Source organism: Pipistrellus hanaki (genome assembly GCF_964339955.1).
Source record: "Pipistrellus hanaki genome assembly, chromosome: 11".
Taxonomy (NCBI): domain Eukaryota; kingdom Metazoa; phylum Chordata; class Mammalia; order Chiroptera; family Vespertilionidae; genus Pipistrellus; species Pipistrellus hanaki.
The window spans coordinates 28,844,361-28,862,163 of NC_140513.1; the positions used below are offsets into that span (position 1 = coordinate 28,844,361).

The window sequence follows — 17,803 nt, forward strand, 5'->3', positions numbered from 1 at the left end:
AAAAGAACATTGAGCTGCGAAGACAGCACCATGGAGGGGGCCGTGGACTTGAGTTAGGCTGTCTGCTTACAAATTCTAGCTTTGCCACCTACTAGCTATGAAATCTCTGGCAAGTTCTCTAACTTCTCCTCAGTTTTCTTTATCTGTTAAAAAGGGGGTTAATAATTTTCCCTATCCCACCAGGATCTGTTGTAAAGATTAAATGAGTTCATATATATTATGACCTGAGTGAGAACCAGGCCTCACAGGTAGTAAGTATCCTGTAAGTGTTAACTGTATTTCTATCACTGTCTAAAAAGCTTCACTCCAACACATGAATACCGATGGGATGTGAAACTTGAAGGGACAAGTTCTGTCGTCTTGCTGACCACTCAGGAAACACACTTCACCGTACTTTAATGAACACTCCTCGCAGCTCCAGATCGCACTTCCACCTGCCCTGATGGCAGCTCCATTTATGTGGGGTGTCCAAAACAGCTCAATGTCCCAGCACTGCCACCCTTCCCTGCTCCACCTGCATCTTCCTCAAGTGACTCCATCCAACCAGGTGTTCAGGCCAAAAACCTTGGAGTCATCCTTGACTCCATATCCAATCCATTATCAACCAATTCTGCAGGTTTGACCTTAAAATACATACAGAATACTATCACTTCTGATCACCTCCACTGTCACCACCAACTCTCACCCGGATACTGCTTTGGCCTACTACCTGGTTCCCCTGCTTCTGCTGACCCCACTACAGTCTATTTTCAGGCAAGTGACCACAATGATCCTTTGAACACAGATCTGGCTACTCCTCTGCTTGAAACCCTCCAACAACTCCCCTTTTTTGCCCCACTCCAGCACATTGTCCTTGGCTGTTCTTCAAGTACTCGAGGCACACTCCTGCCTCATCACACCTTAACACATGTGGTTCCCACCGCCTAGAAGGCTCCATGCCTATCAGGCCACATGACTTGCTTCTTCACCTTCCAGGATTTGCTCAAAGGCCACCTTATTAAAAAATGCATCACCCCCTCTTCCTTCTATCTCCTGTAGCAGTCGCTATCCCATTCCCAGCCTGATTTTTTCTTTATAATATTTATGATCTAATATACTATTTTACTTATCTTTTCATTTATTGTCTGCAACTCACCACTCTCCTCAACACTGAGGAGGGCTGTGATTTTTGTCCTTTTTTCACTGTTGGAATCTACCACAGTGCTGGAAACATAGGAGGCACTAACGAAATACTTGAATAAGTGAAGTCCACTACTAGTAAAAGAAATAGGCTGTTTTTTTATAGGTACCTTCCTCTAATTTTTATACTTCCCTCCTTTTTTTATTACATGGATATACTAGTATGTGATAAAAAAGTTGTCTCTTTCCCATCCCTGTTTCCTGACACGCCCTCCTCTCAAGAAGCACAGTTATTCTAATTTCTATTATCTTTCCAGAAATATGTTACATAATACTTTCCCCTTTTGACTGAAATGGCAACATATTATATAGTTTACTACCTTGTCTTTTAAACTTACTGTATTCTAAAGAATGTCCCATTACAGTATATAAAGGTCTTCCTTGTCCTTTCAAAAGTTGCATAGTATTTCATTGTAGCACGTGTCTTAAGTTATTTTACAGTCCCCCGTTGAACAACGACTTTCTTCACTTTTTTGCTAATATAAATCCTGCTGTGATGAATACTCTTGTATACTGGTCACTTCCCTTACTTTCCACATGAGCACATGTTTCTGTAGAAAAACCCTAAGAAGCAGAACTGCTGAGCTACCCTTCCATGGAGGTTGTACCGAGATATACTCCCCCACAAGGTGTATGATACAGGTTACTCTCTTTACAGAACCAGTGCATTTGAATAAAAGTAGATATACAGCAAATGGAGAAAATTATGAAAACCTGAAACTTAATATGTACAAGCTTTGTAAAATGGTATTTTAAAATAAAGTCACCAAAAACAATAGTCTTTATTTTATATGGTCAAGAAGATAAAGTGGTTTTCACTTCTTGTGATAACTAACCAGATCATTTTTCAGATTAAATATTTATGTGATTATATTTGAATATAATAAACTATAGATTAAAATATTTTAAACTAACATTTCTAACAAGCCAGATCTTATTTCTATTCTTCACAGTTCTTAATTTCTCCTTGCATTGATTTCTAAATTTACCCATAGAAGGTATTTATATCACCTCTCATCAAATTTTAAGCCTGACAAGGGTAGGTTAAGAAAGCCATTTGAAATCTGGGGCAGAAACATGACAGGCTTCACTTACGAATACCGTGAAGTTCCCTTTTACACGAACTGTCACCCAGTGGTAAGATTTGTACTCCTGACCATCTTTCCCTGTAGAGTCACTGAGACTGAGCCTTACCTCGCGGTCGGGGTTCGGGAGGTTCTCCAGGATCATTTTGGCCTGCTGGAAGTGCTTGCTAGCTGCCACGTACAGTTCTGGAGACTGGGGGGGAGGGCTGTATTTATTGAGGTCAGACATTTCCTAAAAGGGGGAAACACTATTATTCAAAACATGTTCAATATGAACAACTCTAAAAGATCTTTTAAATTAATTCTATATTGACTATCCATTCCTATATAGACACCTAAGCAAACACTCAGCATGTCCCTATTTTTTCCTAGGATATATAAAATTTTCAACCTTCAAATACTGCCTCATATTATTCTCATTCTTAAATAAGTGTTAAACATGATAATAGTATCCCAAAAAAACCAAATAATTTTGACACTATTGAAATTGCCATTTTCTTACTTTGTCCCATTACTCCAACAGTCTGACTTCAGTATTTTAACAAAGTGGCTAGGTACAAACATCTCTCAGAAAGCCTAAGAATAAATATTTTAGTGACTTTAGTGAGTAGGTTCACCTTGAACTGCAGATAGTGCACTGGGGGTGGTGTCATTACGCTGTTGAATGGAGCAAATCTGTGCTCATATCGAACTTGTTCACTATCAAGCTCAAACTTGGGTTTTCGTACTTTGCCATCCATGTCAAATGCTACCATGGTCTACAGGAAAAAAGAGAACAAGGAAATATATATCAATATGAAAAAGTAACCATTCTCATTAATTCAGAATAGAAAACAAGAAATAGCTATTTACAGATAACTAAAACAATTTAAGGCTCAGAAGTCAGAAACAGGAAGAGAAAAACTGGCTTTAGTGTTTATTTTTATGAAAACCTTATATAAAAGGTTTCAAGGCCTAGGATTGATAATACTATTTTTCCCAGTAAAATTATACCATATGCACATTATTTTTTCCATGCTTTACAATAGTTTTGAAAGCTTCAAGTAAAAGTTTCTGAAAAAAACATGTAGGCATATAAATTTTTATAAGAAAAAGAGTCCATGTTCTATATACCGGGTTTCCCCGAAAGTAAGACATCCTCCGAAAATAAGACCTAGCGCATGGAAAGATAAGACATCCCCTGAAAATAAGATCTAGCGCAACTTTGGGAGAAAAAATTAATATAAGACACTGTCTTATTTTCGGGGAAACGGTATTTTAAGTTAAGTTTCTTGTTATACCATTAAAGTTGGGACTCAGTACTCCACCTCCTTGAAAATGCCTGTCTGTTTAAGCCATTCACTGTGGAGCCTGCTCCTTTCCTAATACACTCCTAAAAGATGCAAACCCTGTCTCTCCCAAGAAACCTTTGCTGATCATCGATAAACCTTCTCTGATTATCTGTGTCACACATGTCAACTGTCCTGTCATTAATAAGGCACCTGAGATAAGGATCACATCTGATTAGACTTGGTATTCTGCAAGGAATTCACTACAAGATATCTGGCATACAACCTGGGCTCAAATATTTGGTAAACAACTTAATGAAAACAACTAGACTTGGAAAAAGGTTTCAAGCAGATGTTTAACATAGGTGAAATTAGAACCCAGAAAAAAATCACAGAGTCAATTTTAACTAAACTACATGATAGTAGTGTAGTTAAAAAGCAAAAAGAACTTTATTTTCAACTTACCTTAAACATTCCAGCACACATGTTCTGATAGGCCTGGCTCATTGTGATTTCTCGGCTCAAAGGGCGAACTGTAATTAGAAAGAAAATCACCTGTACTCTTTCACCCTCTTGCATTATTGCAGGAGAAAATATAATTTTTTAAATATATTTTTATTGATTTTTTACAGAGGAAGGGAGAGATAGCTAGAAACGTCGATGAGAGAAACATCAACCAGCTGCCTCTTGCACACCCCCTACCGGGGATGTGCCTGCAATCATCAACTAGCTGCCTCTTGCACACTCCCTACAGGGAATGTGCCGGCAACCAAGGTACATGTCCTTGACCAGAATTGAACCCGGGATCTTTCAGTCCGCAGACCGACGCTCTACCACAGAGCCAAACCGGTTTCGGCAGAAAATATAATTTTTTAAAAAAATCTTCCATGTTTACTAAATTAAAATTTCCAATAGTTTGTTCCTACAGGCTACATTTTATTTTATGGTCCAAAACTACAAATAATAAAATATAACTTAAAGACTAAATGAAAATCATGTTCCTTGAATGGTTAATATCAAAGAATTCTAATGTAAAGTAATTTTAACTTCTGAGTTCATTATATAGAGATTTAACCTTTTTTTCCCTTCTGTATATAATATGTATTTAGTCCCAAATGCTGTGATAAATGATGTTTCCTCTTTTTTTCCAATTTTTTTCAATTACAGTTTATGTTCAAAGTTATGTTGTATTAGTTCCGATGTATTGCATAGTGGTTAGACAATATTATACTTTACAGAGTTCTCCCCATATTTCCAGTACCCACCCAGCACTACACAGAGTTAAGAGAATTCTTAAAGAGGAAACACATGAACAGTCATTTAATAGCCCACCCAAACTGTTAAATCTGATGGAAATACAAAGAAATATTTTGTAATGATTATAGCAGTATCTGTACCCATCCACAAGTGACTAATGGGGCAGTCCCTTTGAAACACTTCTTTCTCCTCGTGGTCCCTGAGTGGTGTGCCAAGGTCCTAGTCATCCTGTGCAGACTCTAAGAGCACATCTCCAGATCTGCCTCTCTCCTGAGTTGCCGGCCTTCTGTCCAAAGATCAGAAGCTTGCTGTCTTGCACTTTAACTAAATTGCTTGCATGGTCTATGTGCTACTTCTTGTCCTAAGGTCCTCTGACACATGGAATTGCAAAGAAAGGAATCAAAAAGTGTTGTATCACTGCCGAAAACGGTGTGGCTCAGTGGATAGAGCGTCGGCCTGTGGACTGAAGGGTCCCAGGTTCGATTCCGGTCAAGGGCATGTACCTTGGTTGCTGGTACATCCCCAGTAGGGGGTGTGCAAGAGGCAGCTGATCGATGATTCTCTCTCATTGATGTTTCTAACTCTCTATCTCTTTCCCTTCCTCTGTAAAAAAAGAAAAAAAAAAAAAGTGTTGTATCACTAATATTGGGATTCCGTTTCTTATACTCCTGAAGATGAGAATTAAAATATTATGACTAATTCATCCATTACATGGGACAGAAGTGTCTCCAATATTGTTTGTTTCTTAAGTTTAAAAATAATCCACCGCACCTTTCTTCTTTTTTTTGGTCTTTTTACTGCTACGGCCCTTCTGCTGCTCTTCCATTATCCGTTCCTCTGCCATTTGAGAGCCATCAGCACGACTTAATGTCGACATCAACCATGCATAAAGGAATTCAGACAGATACCTTATAGAATAAAAATGTTAGTTAACAGTGGGTATCTAAATGAGATAGCTTTATCAACACATGTATTGATACTGATAAAGAGCTATTTTTCATAATGCTAAAAAAGTATTTTAAAAATAGATTATCCAATTAGATAATTAATAGATCTTAGATGAGGTCAATTAGATTAGAAATCAGCATTACAAGTGATTAACTTTCCCTGTCTTGTAGCCATCTATGTTGCCACACAATACTGGAAAATTTGTTTAATTTTCTACAATGACGTGTGTTTTACTACTTTACAAAATATTTCTTGATAATGGTGTGTATATGTAAATCGAATTAATGCCCATTACATTGGTTTTACTATATATATCTGGACACGTTCACCTCAACCTATTAAGTAAATATTTTTCCCCCTGTTATTACAAAAAAAAAAAGCAAGTCCAAGCCAAGAGCACAAAAGCTTCCAATCAGCCTCCTAAAACCACCAACAAAGAACTTGAGCATTTTCTCCATAAACTGTCTTCTTTGTCTACTATTAGTTAACAAAATGTAACCCAAGTATCTATACCAAGACCTTTTGGTAAGAATTATCTATTAAAATATTGGAGAATATACTAAATAATATTTTTATCATATCACTATAATTGATGCTCAAATTCAATTTTCATAGTCAAGAGCTTTTGGTTCAAGAACCCTTAGTGCCATGATAAAACAAAACAAAACATGTCAATTGCATGGAAGAGAATTACTTTCATTTCTTCATAGGTTTACTCCAAGGAATATACAATATCTTAATTACAAATAAAATAATTTGATGATGAGTTAAAAGATGAACTATATTAAGATTTAATATACTAAACTTAATTGTTTGTGATGAGATTATTACTATTTTAAAATTACCACCACAATTTGCCAGACTAAGAAAAAGATTTAAGATGACTCAGACTCAATCCATTAGCTCAATCCATTAGCTCTCTTTTTCCCCACTCCCATGTGTCCAGAACATGAATCAGGCATGGGCAGAGACCAAAAGGCAAACGGGGTTAAACAAGGAGTGACTTGTCCCTGGCTGAAATTCTTCACTTTCTTCTATGACAGTTTTCCCATGCCTAAAATATTCTCAAGCATCCTCTTGCTAGCTCTTGTTATCTCCAAGTGAAAAAAGAGAACTTCTCTGAGGATCATTTCTCATCAGCTTCTTTATACCACATGAAACAAGTCCTTAGGGATGCAGTTTGCAAATGATAATCTCAGCCTTGATTTCTTCTCAGAAGAAAAATCTGGCTCAAATTTTGAACTTTAATTCAGATAAGTACAATACACAGTGAATAGCAACCAGCATCACTGAAATTAGGCCAAAATGTGTATTATTTTTTCCCCTTAGAAATAGATAAGAGCTCTTCCAATTGTCCCAAAGCTAAAGTTAAAATACACAAATGAAAAAAGTACTCTATAGTTATATTCTACAGATGCTCTCTCAGATCTTTTCTATCCCCCCACACTTACCAATATATGTAGTAGTACTCGTGCATGCTATAGAGCTCCAATTCAAAGCCACTGAGAAGATACTGTATCATAATTTTGAGGTTATGGTAAAGGACCCAGGTACCTAAGCAGGCCAAATGTTGCCTTTGGGGTTCCTGTTTCAACAGCATGGTGTGAAGAGCGGCATCAACCTTCTCTGCCTATCAGAATGAAATAGCGTAACATTTACTTTCTTTATAAGTAACGAGAGAATTTAAAATAAACTGCTAAAAACAGCATGAGCAGAAAATGAAAATCTTGCCACTAAAAGAATTCATACTTACAAAAGTAGTTTTGGTTAAGTTTATAACCAAACTTTTCATTTCACAATGGATAACATTTAGCTAAATAATCCTTAAGCTAAAAAGACATCCAATTAATAAACCAATAATTGATTTCAGGTCTTTAGTTATATTTTCAATTAATATTGCTGCTGCTCACAAATTTACTCTGAGGTTAATATGTAATAATTTTTATAATAATATGAACTTGCTGTAAAATTATAGTTTTACATGTTTTATAACTTATCCTGATTACCAAAGAAATAATTCAGTTTGAATTATTGTTCTGTTTCTTTTAAAAAAATATATGATTTTTAAAATTGATTTCAGAGAAGAAGAGAAACAGAAACATCACTGATGAGAGGAAATCACTGACTGGCTGCCTCCTGCACATCCCCTATTGGGGATCAAGCCTGCAACCCAGGCATGTGCACTGACCAGGAATTGAATCATGACCTCTTGCATATGTGGATGCTCAATCATTGAGCCACTGCAGCCTGGGCTTGTTCTGTTACTTTTTGGAAACTCTTACTTTGGTATATGAAACTGTTACATTGTAAGGAAAAGAGAATTCACCATAGTGAAAAATTAGTCAAAATACTATTCCAAAGAATTGTTTTAAAAGTCTAGTCACGTCATATGAACTGCTGAATTTTAGAAGGAAGGGCTACTTGTTGACTCTTACCTCATCCTGCAAGGTAGCAAATTCCTCGAGAATATGACCGAGCTTGTCTCTCTGTCGAGCCCTATTATGCCCATGGATCTGAATAAGACTACAGAAAGGCTGCAACACATTAAAATTTGTTAACTATCAATATGAAATTTCCTGATACTATAGAAAATTAACATTCCAAGTTTCCAAAATCTGGTTTAAGGAGAAAAAAAATACTGAATATGTAAGAATCATGCCTATGTAGTGTATTTTTTACATAGGTGTTTCTTTTTGAAGAACACCAGGGTTTATCAATAGATAGAAGTGGCTGTTATGAAACTTGTTTGCATAGGACAAAAATATCTTCTTTTAATCTTCAGATGTCATTCCACAATTTAAAGAGGAGTTTCTTTTGTGCTTATTTCAAGGCAAAAAGCACTGTTCAAGGCTGACACGTCTGTGCTGCTTTAAATACACCAGAATGCCTAATAATTTTAAGACTTGACAATGGCGAATAACTATAAACTCTTTGCTTGATCTGTCCCTAATATATACAATGGCCTACATAATAAAAAGCTAATATACAAATCGACCGAACCACACCGTGTAATGACTGGTTGCTATGACGTGCACTGACCACCAGGGGGCAGACGCTCAACACAGGAGCTGCCCTTTGGTGATGAGCATGTTCCCACAGGGGGGGCGCCACTCAGTCAGAAGCTGGGCTCACAGCTGGTGAGCACAGTGGGAGCAGTGGGAGCCTCTCTCGCTTGCATGGCAGTGCTAAGGACCTCTTGGGGGATGTCCATCCTGCTCCTCAAGAGGATGCAGGCCAGGCTGAGGGACCCCTTATCCCCCAGGGCATGAATGTGGTCCACTGGGCCTCTAGTCCTATATAATAAAAGCCTAATATGCAAATTGTCCCTCAACCAAGAGTTCAACCCAAGGGGTTAGGGTCAGCTGGCCAATGGCCTGTGGCCCCATCCCGGCCGGCCCCCTTTCCCTGATCGGGGGTGGGGCCAGCCAGCAGCCAACCTCTCACATCCCCGCCCTGGCCAGCCCATGCAGATCAGCCCTGGTCAGGGTGGGCTGGCCAGAGCCCATCCATGCACAAATTCATGCACTGGGCCTCTAGTTCTCATGTAAAATATTGTAACATTTTACTAATCGAGCAACAACCATGAACAGTAGGATGCTCTGATTTAAGAAGTATGAATCATAAGATTCAAGTATAATATTATTTTAATATGGTATACTTTGACAGATTATCTCATTTGATCACTAACTAGTCTATCCTCTTAAGAGGTACAGAGGTAAAATTAACATTGCACATTTTAAAAATCGGGAAATTTATAGAAAAGTAAAGTGACCTCCCTGATAATGATAAATTACCAGTGATAAAAATGAAATCTGGTCTCTTTTGACTATACCATGCTGTCTTCATGTATGTATATGTGTGTGTGTGTGTGTGTGTGTGTGTGTGTGTTGTTTTAGTAATTAGAATGACTAAAAAGAGCTCTCAGTAAAGAGATTATAATTAAGAATGGCTTATAATAAACTAAATCCACCACAAGAGTTGTATGTTTTCTTAACTCCTTGAAATTTGAAAAAAGTTTGTGATCTCATCTAAATTAATAATTTTACTCTAATCCTGGTCATTAAGATAGTTTGAGGATAAGTGCCTGGGGATGTTACAAATATGCCTAGTTTATAAGGTCAAAAATAAGTAAAGATTTGTGTCCATTTAAAAAAACACACCAAAAAATAATGTGGACTGCTGTTTCCCCAGATTGGGTAATAACCCGTTTCTGTGGTTCCTGAGGGTAGTAGTAAGAGGGCATCCAAAAGTGCCTCTGTACCTGACAACCTGCCAGGATCACAATAGGTTATGATGCTATCAACTCAAGCATAAGAAGAGATAGAATCTTTCTATGTAGTGAATATGGATAAGAAATATTAGATGGAAAAATAGCACAAATTAATGCTACTAAAGGAATTATACCCCACAATTTTTAAAGTATCCATCACAACGTTCCAAACTGTAGTTCTTACCCGAACACAGTGAGTAACAAAGGAATCAATACAATCCTTAGCCTGGTGGTTATTATATAGGCAGCACCTGTAAGATAATATCCATGTCATGAAAATCAAACTTTTGGGGAACTACCATCAGAAATAACTATAGTTTAATAGGAACTAGATGTGGCAGACAGGGAGACACCTAGCAAGGTCTGTTCAATCAAAGGCCTCTCTGTGTCCTGTTGTTAAAGATGGCCCAGAAAACACCTATCAAACATTTGCTTTTCCATCTCCATGTGAATTGCCTTCATCCTCTGTGAAGTCCCAAAGTTCTAGCTCCCTTTCTCCTTGGCCCAAGGTGGCACATAAAATAATGAAAGAAATGGAGTTTTAGGCTGGGGGGGAAGTGGGTAGAAGAAAGTTGACACTTCAAAAAAAAAAATGTTTTTATTGATTTCACAGAGAGGAAGGGAGAGGGAGAGAGAGAAAAAAAAAAAAAAAAAAAAAAAAAAAGAGAGAGAATCATCTATCGGCTGCCTCCTGCATGCCTCTCACTGGGGATTGAGCCCACAACCCGAGCATGTGCCCTGACCAGGAACTGAACCATGATCTCCTGGTTCATGAATCGATGTTCAATTACTGTGCCACACTGCTGGGCAGCTGACACTTTTTAAACAGACTGATCAGGATAGCCCTCACTGAAGTGATACTGAATGGACCTGAAGGTAGTGAGGGGGCCAGCTTTGGGAATTTTTGAGGAAAATGTCCTCCACTCCCATCTGTGTAAAACCATGAGAGAACATGTATGTTCCAGGAAGAGTAAGGAAGCCAGTGTGGAGGTGCAGGGAGGGCAGTTAGAGATGACGTCACAGGGGTATCAGCACAGGGGTCTAGATAAGAGCATATAGGGCTTCAAAGGCTCAGTTAAAGATTGTGGCTTTTACTGTGAAAGAAGTGATGAACCTTAACCAGCACCGAGGATGCTTGGGAATTTACTTCCTCCCAGTTAAGAAGCAGTCCTTAAATGAGAGGTGTCTGGGTAAATTCTCAAGTTCCCTTGCCTGAATAGGACAACTCTGAGGTGTCACCCACAATGTCTCCAGAGCTCCCCGACAGGACTGAACCGGAGGAGTTACTCTCCATGATATATCCTATAGTAATATCCTATACTTTTTCCTGGGAACACTTTATAATTACATTTACATGAATCTTTGTCTCAGGGTCTGCTTCTGAGGAATCCAACCTAAGAAAAAAGCTACTAGAAAGTTCTAAGTGGGATGTGGCATGATTTATTCAAGAAATTGGTTGCTGAACCACTAACTGTCCTTATCTATATATATATAAAAGCCTAAGCAACCGTCTGACCATCCGATAGCTATGATGCGCACTGAGCAGACTGATGAATCTCAGAGGGAATGGGGAAAGATTAACCAAAGATCTTATATGCATACTAGAGGCCCAGTGCACAAATTTGTGCACCAGTGGGATCCCTTGGCCTGGCCTGCAGGGCTCTCTGACATTCCCCATGGGGTCTCGAATTGCAAGAGGCCGCTGGACAGGCCAAGGGACCCCACTGGTGCACGAATCTGTGCACTGGGCTAATATTAATATATAATCTCATACACCCAGTCTTCATACACACTGGTTTCTTTGTTAAGAAATAGGCTCCTGCCCTAGCCGGTTTGGCTCAGTGGATAGTTTGGCCCACAGACTGAAGAGTCCCGGTTTCAATTCTGGTCAAGAGCATGTACATAGGTTGCAGGCTTGATCCCCAGCCTTGGTCAGGGGCCCTGTGGGAGGTAATTAATGGATATCTCTCTCTCTCTCTCACATCGATGTTTCTGTCCCTCCTCCCCCTTCCTTCCATTCGCTCTAAAAATCAATGGAAAAATATCCTCAGGTGAGGAATAACAAAAAATAAAAGACTCCTTTCTTCCCTCAGCCATGGAAAGCTCTCATTTTCCAAAATGCCAATTCAAATGATGATTCCTTCTGCCTAAAATACTTGCCAGCCTCTTATAGCAGCAATTTTTGGGGCAATGACTCTGTCAGAACATAATTTAAGAATGAATTATCTGTATTTTTCTATTTCTATCTAGACTCAGCTCATTGAAAATAGACCTTATCTTGTTTTGTTTTGTTTTTTTGTAATCATTTCCCAAAGCACCTAACAGTGCTTTGCACTTAGTAAGGGTCAATGCAATTTACTAAATTTCTGATAAGTCCTTGATATTTTTCTTCTCATATTGGACCTAATGTCAACTTCACTAAAACCTCTGTCTAAATCTAAACAACATGTATCATAAATCTATTTTAACATGACCGATTTTTTTTTTTTTTTAATATGGATACTTGATTCTAACAGTTTTAATGCCTTGATTAAAAAGGAGATGGTCAGGCAATTTGGGCTTTTAAGAAACAAATAGGGCCCTAGCTGATTTGGCTCAGTGGATAGAGTGTCAGCCTACGAACTGAAGGGTCCCAGTTCAATTCTGGTCAGGGGCACATGCCTGGGTTATGGGCTTGATCCCCAGTAAGGTGGCACGCAGGAGGCAGCTGACCAATGATTCTTTCTCATCATGGATGTTTCTCTCTTTCCTTTCCCCTCTGAAATCAATAAATATATATATCTTTATCTATAATTTTTTTAAATCGCCTTTCTTCTTATAAAAAAAAACCACACATACGTTATAAAACTTTCTACAATACTTACTTTGGGGAAAGCACTGGAGGACTGACAAAAGATCGAAGTGCATCTTTCACCATGTCTTGCATGAGGTGAGTTCCAAAGACCTTTTTGTTATCCACCAAGAAAGTGGTCTTAAAACAAATATTATATATTAGTAATGCTGCCACAAACTTGCTGTTGACCATTGCACCTATAGCTGCCATTATTGTGACATGAGCATAATTTTTTAAAATACCACAAAGTAAAAAGAGATTAAAATATTGAAAGTTGATGGAAAATTTTTATAATCAGTCTCCACAATGGATATTACTTATTAATCCCTACTTAAGGTGTATTTGATGCAAGAGAATAAGTCTTTCAAGTCAAAAGTAGTAATTGTGCATTTGTCAAATTAACTAACTAGTCTAAATATGTCAAATGAGCTAATATATAAGAATGAGCGTCATAAATTGTGAAATAGTAAATGGCTATATTTTTTAAACTAGTCAATAACCTTTATCTCTAATGAATGCTTTGGAATATACACAACCTTTCCAAAATTGGAGGAAGCAATATATTATTAAAAAGTATATTAAATTTAAAATAAATAATTTAATAATTTGTATTTAATTTCCTCCCCTCAACCTCAATGCACTGTAATATTTACTATATTGTACCTTAGTTGCTTCCTAAAACATTTGAGTTATTTCCAGTTTTTTGTGATCATGAACCAACAGTATAAATATCCACATACAGATTTCCAAAACATCAGATTCCACTTCTCTAGGGTAAACAAGTAGGAGTGGGGTTTGTATATTTCATTTTATAAGAATGTGCCAATTGTTTTCCAAAGTATCTGAAGCACTCATTCCCATCAGCATTACATCCTTACAAGCAGTTGATATTCTATTTTTCTTTCTTTTTTAAAAAGATATTCTGAAAGGTGAATAGTATTTCATTGCAGTTTAATTTGCAATTCAGTAATATTAATGATGTTAAATATTTTACCATATTGAAGTGTTCAAACTTTTTGTTCACTGGATTGTCTTGTTTCTTTATAGTTATGCTTATAGAGTTCTTTATATGTTCTAGATCCAGGTCCTTTGTCTGACAGTATTTACAAATATTTTCTTATACTCTGTAGAGGATCTTCATTTTCTTAAGTGTCTTCCACAGAATTACTAGTAAAGTTTTAAATTTATCAATTTAAGGATTATGCTTTTAATGTCACATCTGAGCATTCTCTGCCTTCTCCAAAGTCACAGAGATTTCTTCTCTTTTATTATATCCTTTCTTCTAAAAGGCCTATAGTTTCACATTTTACATTTAGGTTTATGATGTATTCTGAGTCAAATTTTTCCCCATATGCCCGTCCAATTTGCACCACCAGTTGAAAAAGACTACCATTTCTGTATTGATTTAACTTTGTGCTTGGTCAAAATTTTCCATATTAATTTCATTTTCATTTTCATTCTAATTTAAGATTTCCTTTTTGATCCATGGGTTCTTTAGACATGGATTAATTGCAAAATATTTAGAGAATTTTCCAGGTATCTTCCTGTTACTGATTACTCATTTAATTCCAAAATAGAGTGCATACTTTGTATCATTTTGTTTTAAAATTGAAAACAAAATGATCTTTTTTGTTTTCACACGGGTATGATCTTGATAAATGTCTAACACTCTAAATCAATGCTTCTAATAAAGCATGTAACATTAAATGTGGAAATGTTACATGCTTTATTAGAAAAATGTAACATTAAATGTGGAAATCCTATGGCAAGAAATATCTACCTTTTGTTCCATCAATCACATAATTTGATGTTTAAGGAAGTTTTTTCAATACTAAGTGGAACTTACTTGTAACAGAGATCTTGAAAGAACACAAGGTGACTGTTCACTAAACTCACAGAAAAAATCCTAAGAAAGAAACAGAGAAAAAGTAATGTCAATAATAAATTAAATAAAAGCAGAAAAGCATCTGCATAGAGAGTGTAATTTTTACTAGAAATAGTATCATACCAGAGTCAGAATATGTTCTCTTAATTGTCTAATTGTACTAATAAGATTTTGGATAATTTTAGAGCCTTAATTTTTTAAAACAAACTGACCAATAATAGTATTGTGTGGATACTCATATTAAATCTGTACACCATGAAAATAACAGTAACAGTAATAACTTACTAATGACAGAGGTTTACTTCCTACTTCACATAAATAAATACCAAGTAAGTAGGCTAATTGTTTTCATATTACCAAATGACTGTTCCTGATCTTAGGAAAAGACCAAAAGATATGCTCAGAAAATTATAGGTGAGTTTATACACAGATAGGAATTAAATATCAATAATATTATTTTGCATATTTTCTACTTACCTTCTAAACATAAATATCACTACAACCTTACCAACTAACAAAATTCCACCTCTGAATGTTTTAATATTTCCAAAATAAAAGTATATTTTTCTGTATTTAAGTCCATAAAAAAGGTTAATCCAAAAACTGTCAACTTAAAAATGTACATACTCTTTTACCCAGCAACCTCAATGTTTAGGAATTTATCTTAAGGGGGAAGAAAGCACCTGATATAACAATTTACCTACAAAGATATCTGCCACAGTATTGTTTATAATAGTAAAGCACTGAAAAAACTTACATGTAATTTAATATAAACGGATTGAAAACAAACACCTGATTTATGTTTACAGTGGAATGCCATGTAACCATTAATATAGAAATATATTAGTTGACATGAAAAGACAGATATTCACAATATAAAGATTAATAATTAATGAAAAAGTTTACCACATACCATGATACAATTTTTATATGAAAAAATATTGATGTACATGCATACTTAAAAGCTTTTGAAGACAGAATCCAGAGTTCAAACTCCCATTTCTTTTTTTTTTTTTTAAATCAATCTTTATTGTTCATATTATTACAAAGATTCCTCATTTCTTCCCCCCTCCACCAGGTTCCCACCCCACCCTCTGCCCTTTCCCCACCCCAAACTCCCATTTCTAAAAATTTGATAAATTACTTACATTTTCTAGACTTTAGTTTCTTAATTTCTAAAATGAATAGTTATATTCCAGAATAGATTCGAACTTACCAGGATACAATGTAAATTTGTTAAATTGACGACTTCACAGACAGTTTTTATTCTATCTATTAATCTTGCAAAATAGTTGACCATTTCTTCCCTTTTAATTATTTTTGCATATCGAGGGAAGGTAGGTGGAAGTAGTCTCTGGTTAACAAGGGGCTCAAAGCCCATCATAATTGGATGATCTAAAAAGAAGAAAAATGAAAATTTTAATGTTTCTCAGAATTTTAAAACTCAAATACTACTAAAAGTAAAAAGGCCAGTTTCAAAAACATCTCCAAACAAATTCTAATGACATTATCTAGATTTTATATTTTACAATTAACATATCTATACACACACATTTTAAAGTAGATAAGCATATTTAATAACCTAAAATTTATTTCCTATCTACATGATGTTGGTAGTGATGAGAGGGGCTTCTACCTTCAAGCCAGGAATGGGATAAAATAGGGATAATATAGTCCCTTTTTCTGACAACAACAGTATAAAATTAGAAATGGAAAATCTACAAATATGTGAAAATTAAACAATAACACAGTTCTGAACAACTAATAGGTCAAAGAAGAAATCAAAAGGAAATTAAAAATATATCAAACCAAATGAAAAATTGATACATAACATACCAAAACCTATTTGTTACAAAGGCAGTTGTGACAGGGGAGTTTACAGCAATAAATGCAGATATTACAAATTTAGAAAAATTTCAAAAAACAACCTAACTTTATACCCCAAGGAACTATAAAAGAAATTAAGCCCAAAGTTAAAAAGGAAGGAAATATAATGATTAGTGTGGAAATAAATGCAAGAGACCAAAAACACAACAGAAAATATTAACAAAACCAAGAACTGGTTTACCAGAAAGATAAAAAAAATTTGATAAACCTTTAGCTACACTCTTATACGTCTACTGACTGGAGAACTTAGTTTACATTTAAAGTAACTGTCAATAGGAATAGAAATGCCATTTTCATTTTGTCAATTGTTTCCTGGTTTTGTAATTTTTAAAATTCTTTTGTTCTCTTCCTTTGTTATTTGATAATGTTCAATAGTGGTATGCTTTGATTCTGTTCGTTTTATTTTTTTTCTATATATCTATAGTCTTTTGCTTTGTTGTTACCATGAGGTTTGCATAAAATACATTTATAATAGTGTATTTTAAATTAATAACTTCAAACACACAAAGATATCCCTACCATTTTATATCTGATGTCATAATTTGCATCTCCCCCTTAAAAATATAGATTTTATTGATTTGAAGAAGAAGAGAGAGGGAGAGAGAAACATCAAAGATAAGAGAGAATCATTGATCGGCCGCTTCCTGCATGCCCTCCTACTGGGGATGGAGCCCACAAAAGGGGCATGTGCCTTTGACAAGAATTGAATCCGGGACCCTTCAGTCCATAGGCTAACGCTCTATCCCCTGAGCAAAACCAACTAGGGCACAATCTGCATCTTTTACATTGTATATCTATTAACAAATTATTATTTTTTAAATATGTATTTTATTGATTTTTACAGAAAAGGGAGAGAGGGATAGACAGAAACATTGAGAGAAACATCGATCAGCTGCCTTCTGCAACCCCCTACTAGGGATGTACCCGCAACAAAGGTACATGCCCTTGACTGGAACTGAACCCAGGACCCTTCACTCTACAGGCGGGCGGTCTATCCACTGAGCCAAACCAGTTAGGGCTGTCAAATTATTTTAAATACTTTTTATCTTTTAACCTTTCAGACAAAAATTTTAAGTTGAACCCTGACTGGTTTGGCTCAGTGGATAGAGAATCGGCCTGCGGACTGAAAGGTCCCAGGTTCGATTCCGGTCAAGGGCATATGTACATTGGTTGCAGGCACATCCCCAGTAG

At 36.2% G+C, this 17,803-nt stretch overlaps 1 protein-coding gene across 1 annotated transcript in view; it reads right to left on the reverse strand.

The window, feature by feature from the left end:
- NAA35 (N-alpha-acetyltransferase 35, NatC auxiliary subunit) overlaps positions 1–17,803 on the reverse strand; it is a 49,055-nt gene that overhangs the window by 4,792 nt on the left and 26,460 nt on the right. The window contains exons 12-21 of the mRNA XM_084897987.1: positions 15,942–16,120; positions 14,687–14,746; positions 12,872–12,978; positions 10,192–10,258; positions 8,173–8,271; positions 7,189–7,367; positions 5,561–5,697; positions 3,998–4,065; positions 2,882–3,022; positions 2,374–2,496 (exon numbers count right to left, since the gene is read on the reverse strand). Of these exons, the coding sequence (XP_084754113.1) occupies positions 2,374–2,496; positions 2,882–3,022; positions 3,998–4,065; positions 5,561–5,697; positions 7,189–7,367; positions 8,173–8,271; positions 10,192–10,258; positions 12,872–12,978; positions 14,687–14,746; positions 15,942–16,120 (1,160 nt within the window). The remainder of the gene's footprint in view (positions 1–2,373; positions 2,497–2,881; positions 3,023–3,997; positions 4,066–5,560; positions 5,698–7,188; positions 7,368–8,172; positions 8,272–10,191; positions 10,259–12,871; positions 12,979–14,686; positions 14,747–15,941; positions 16,121–17,803) is intronic.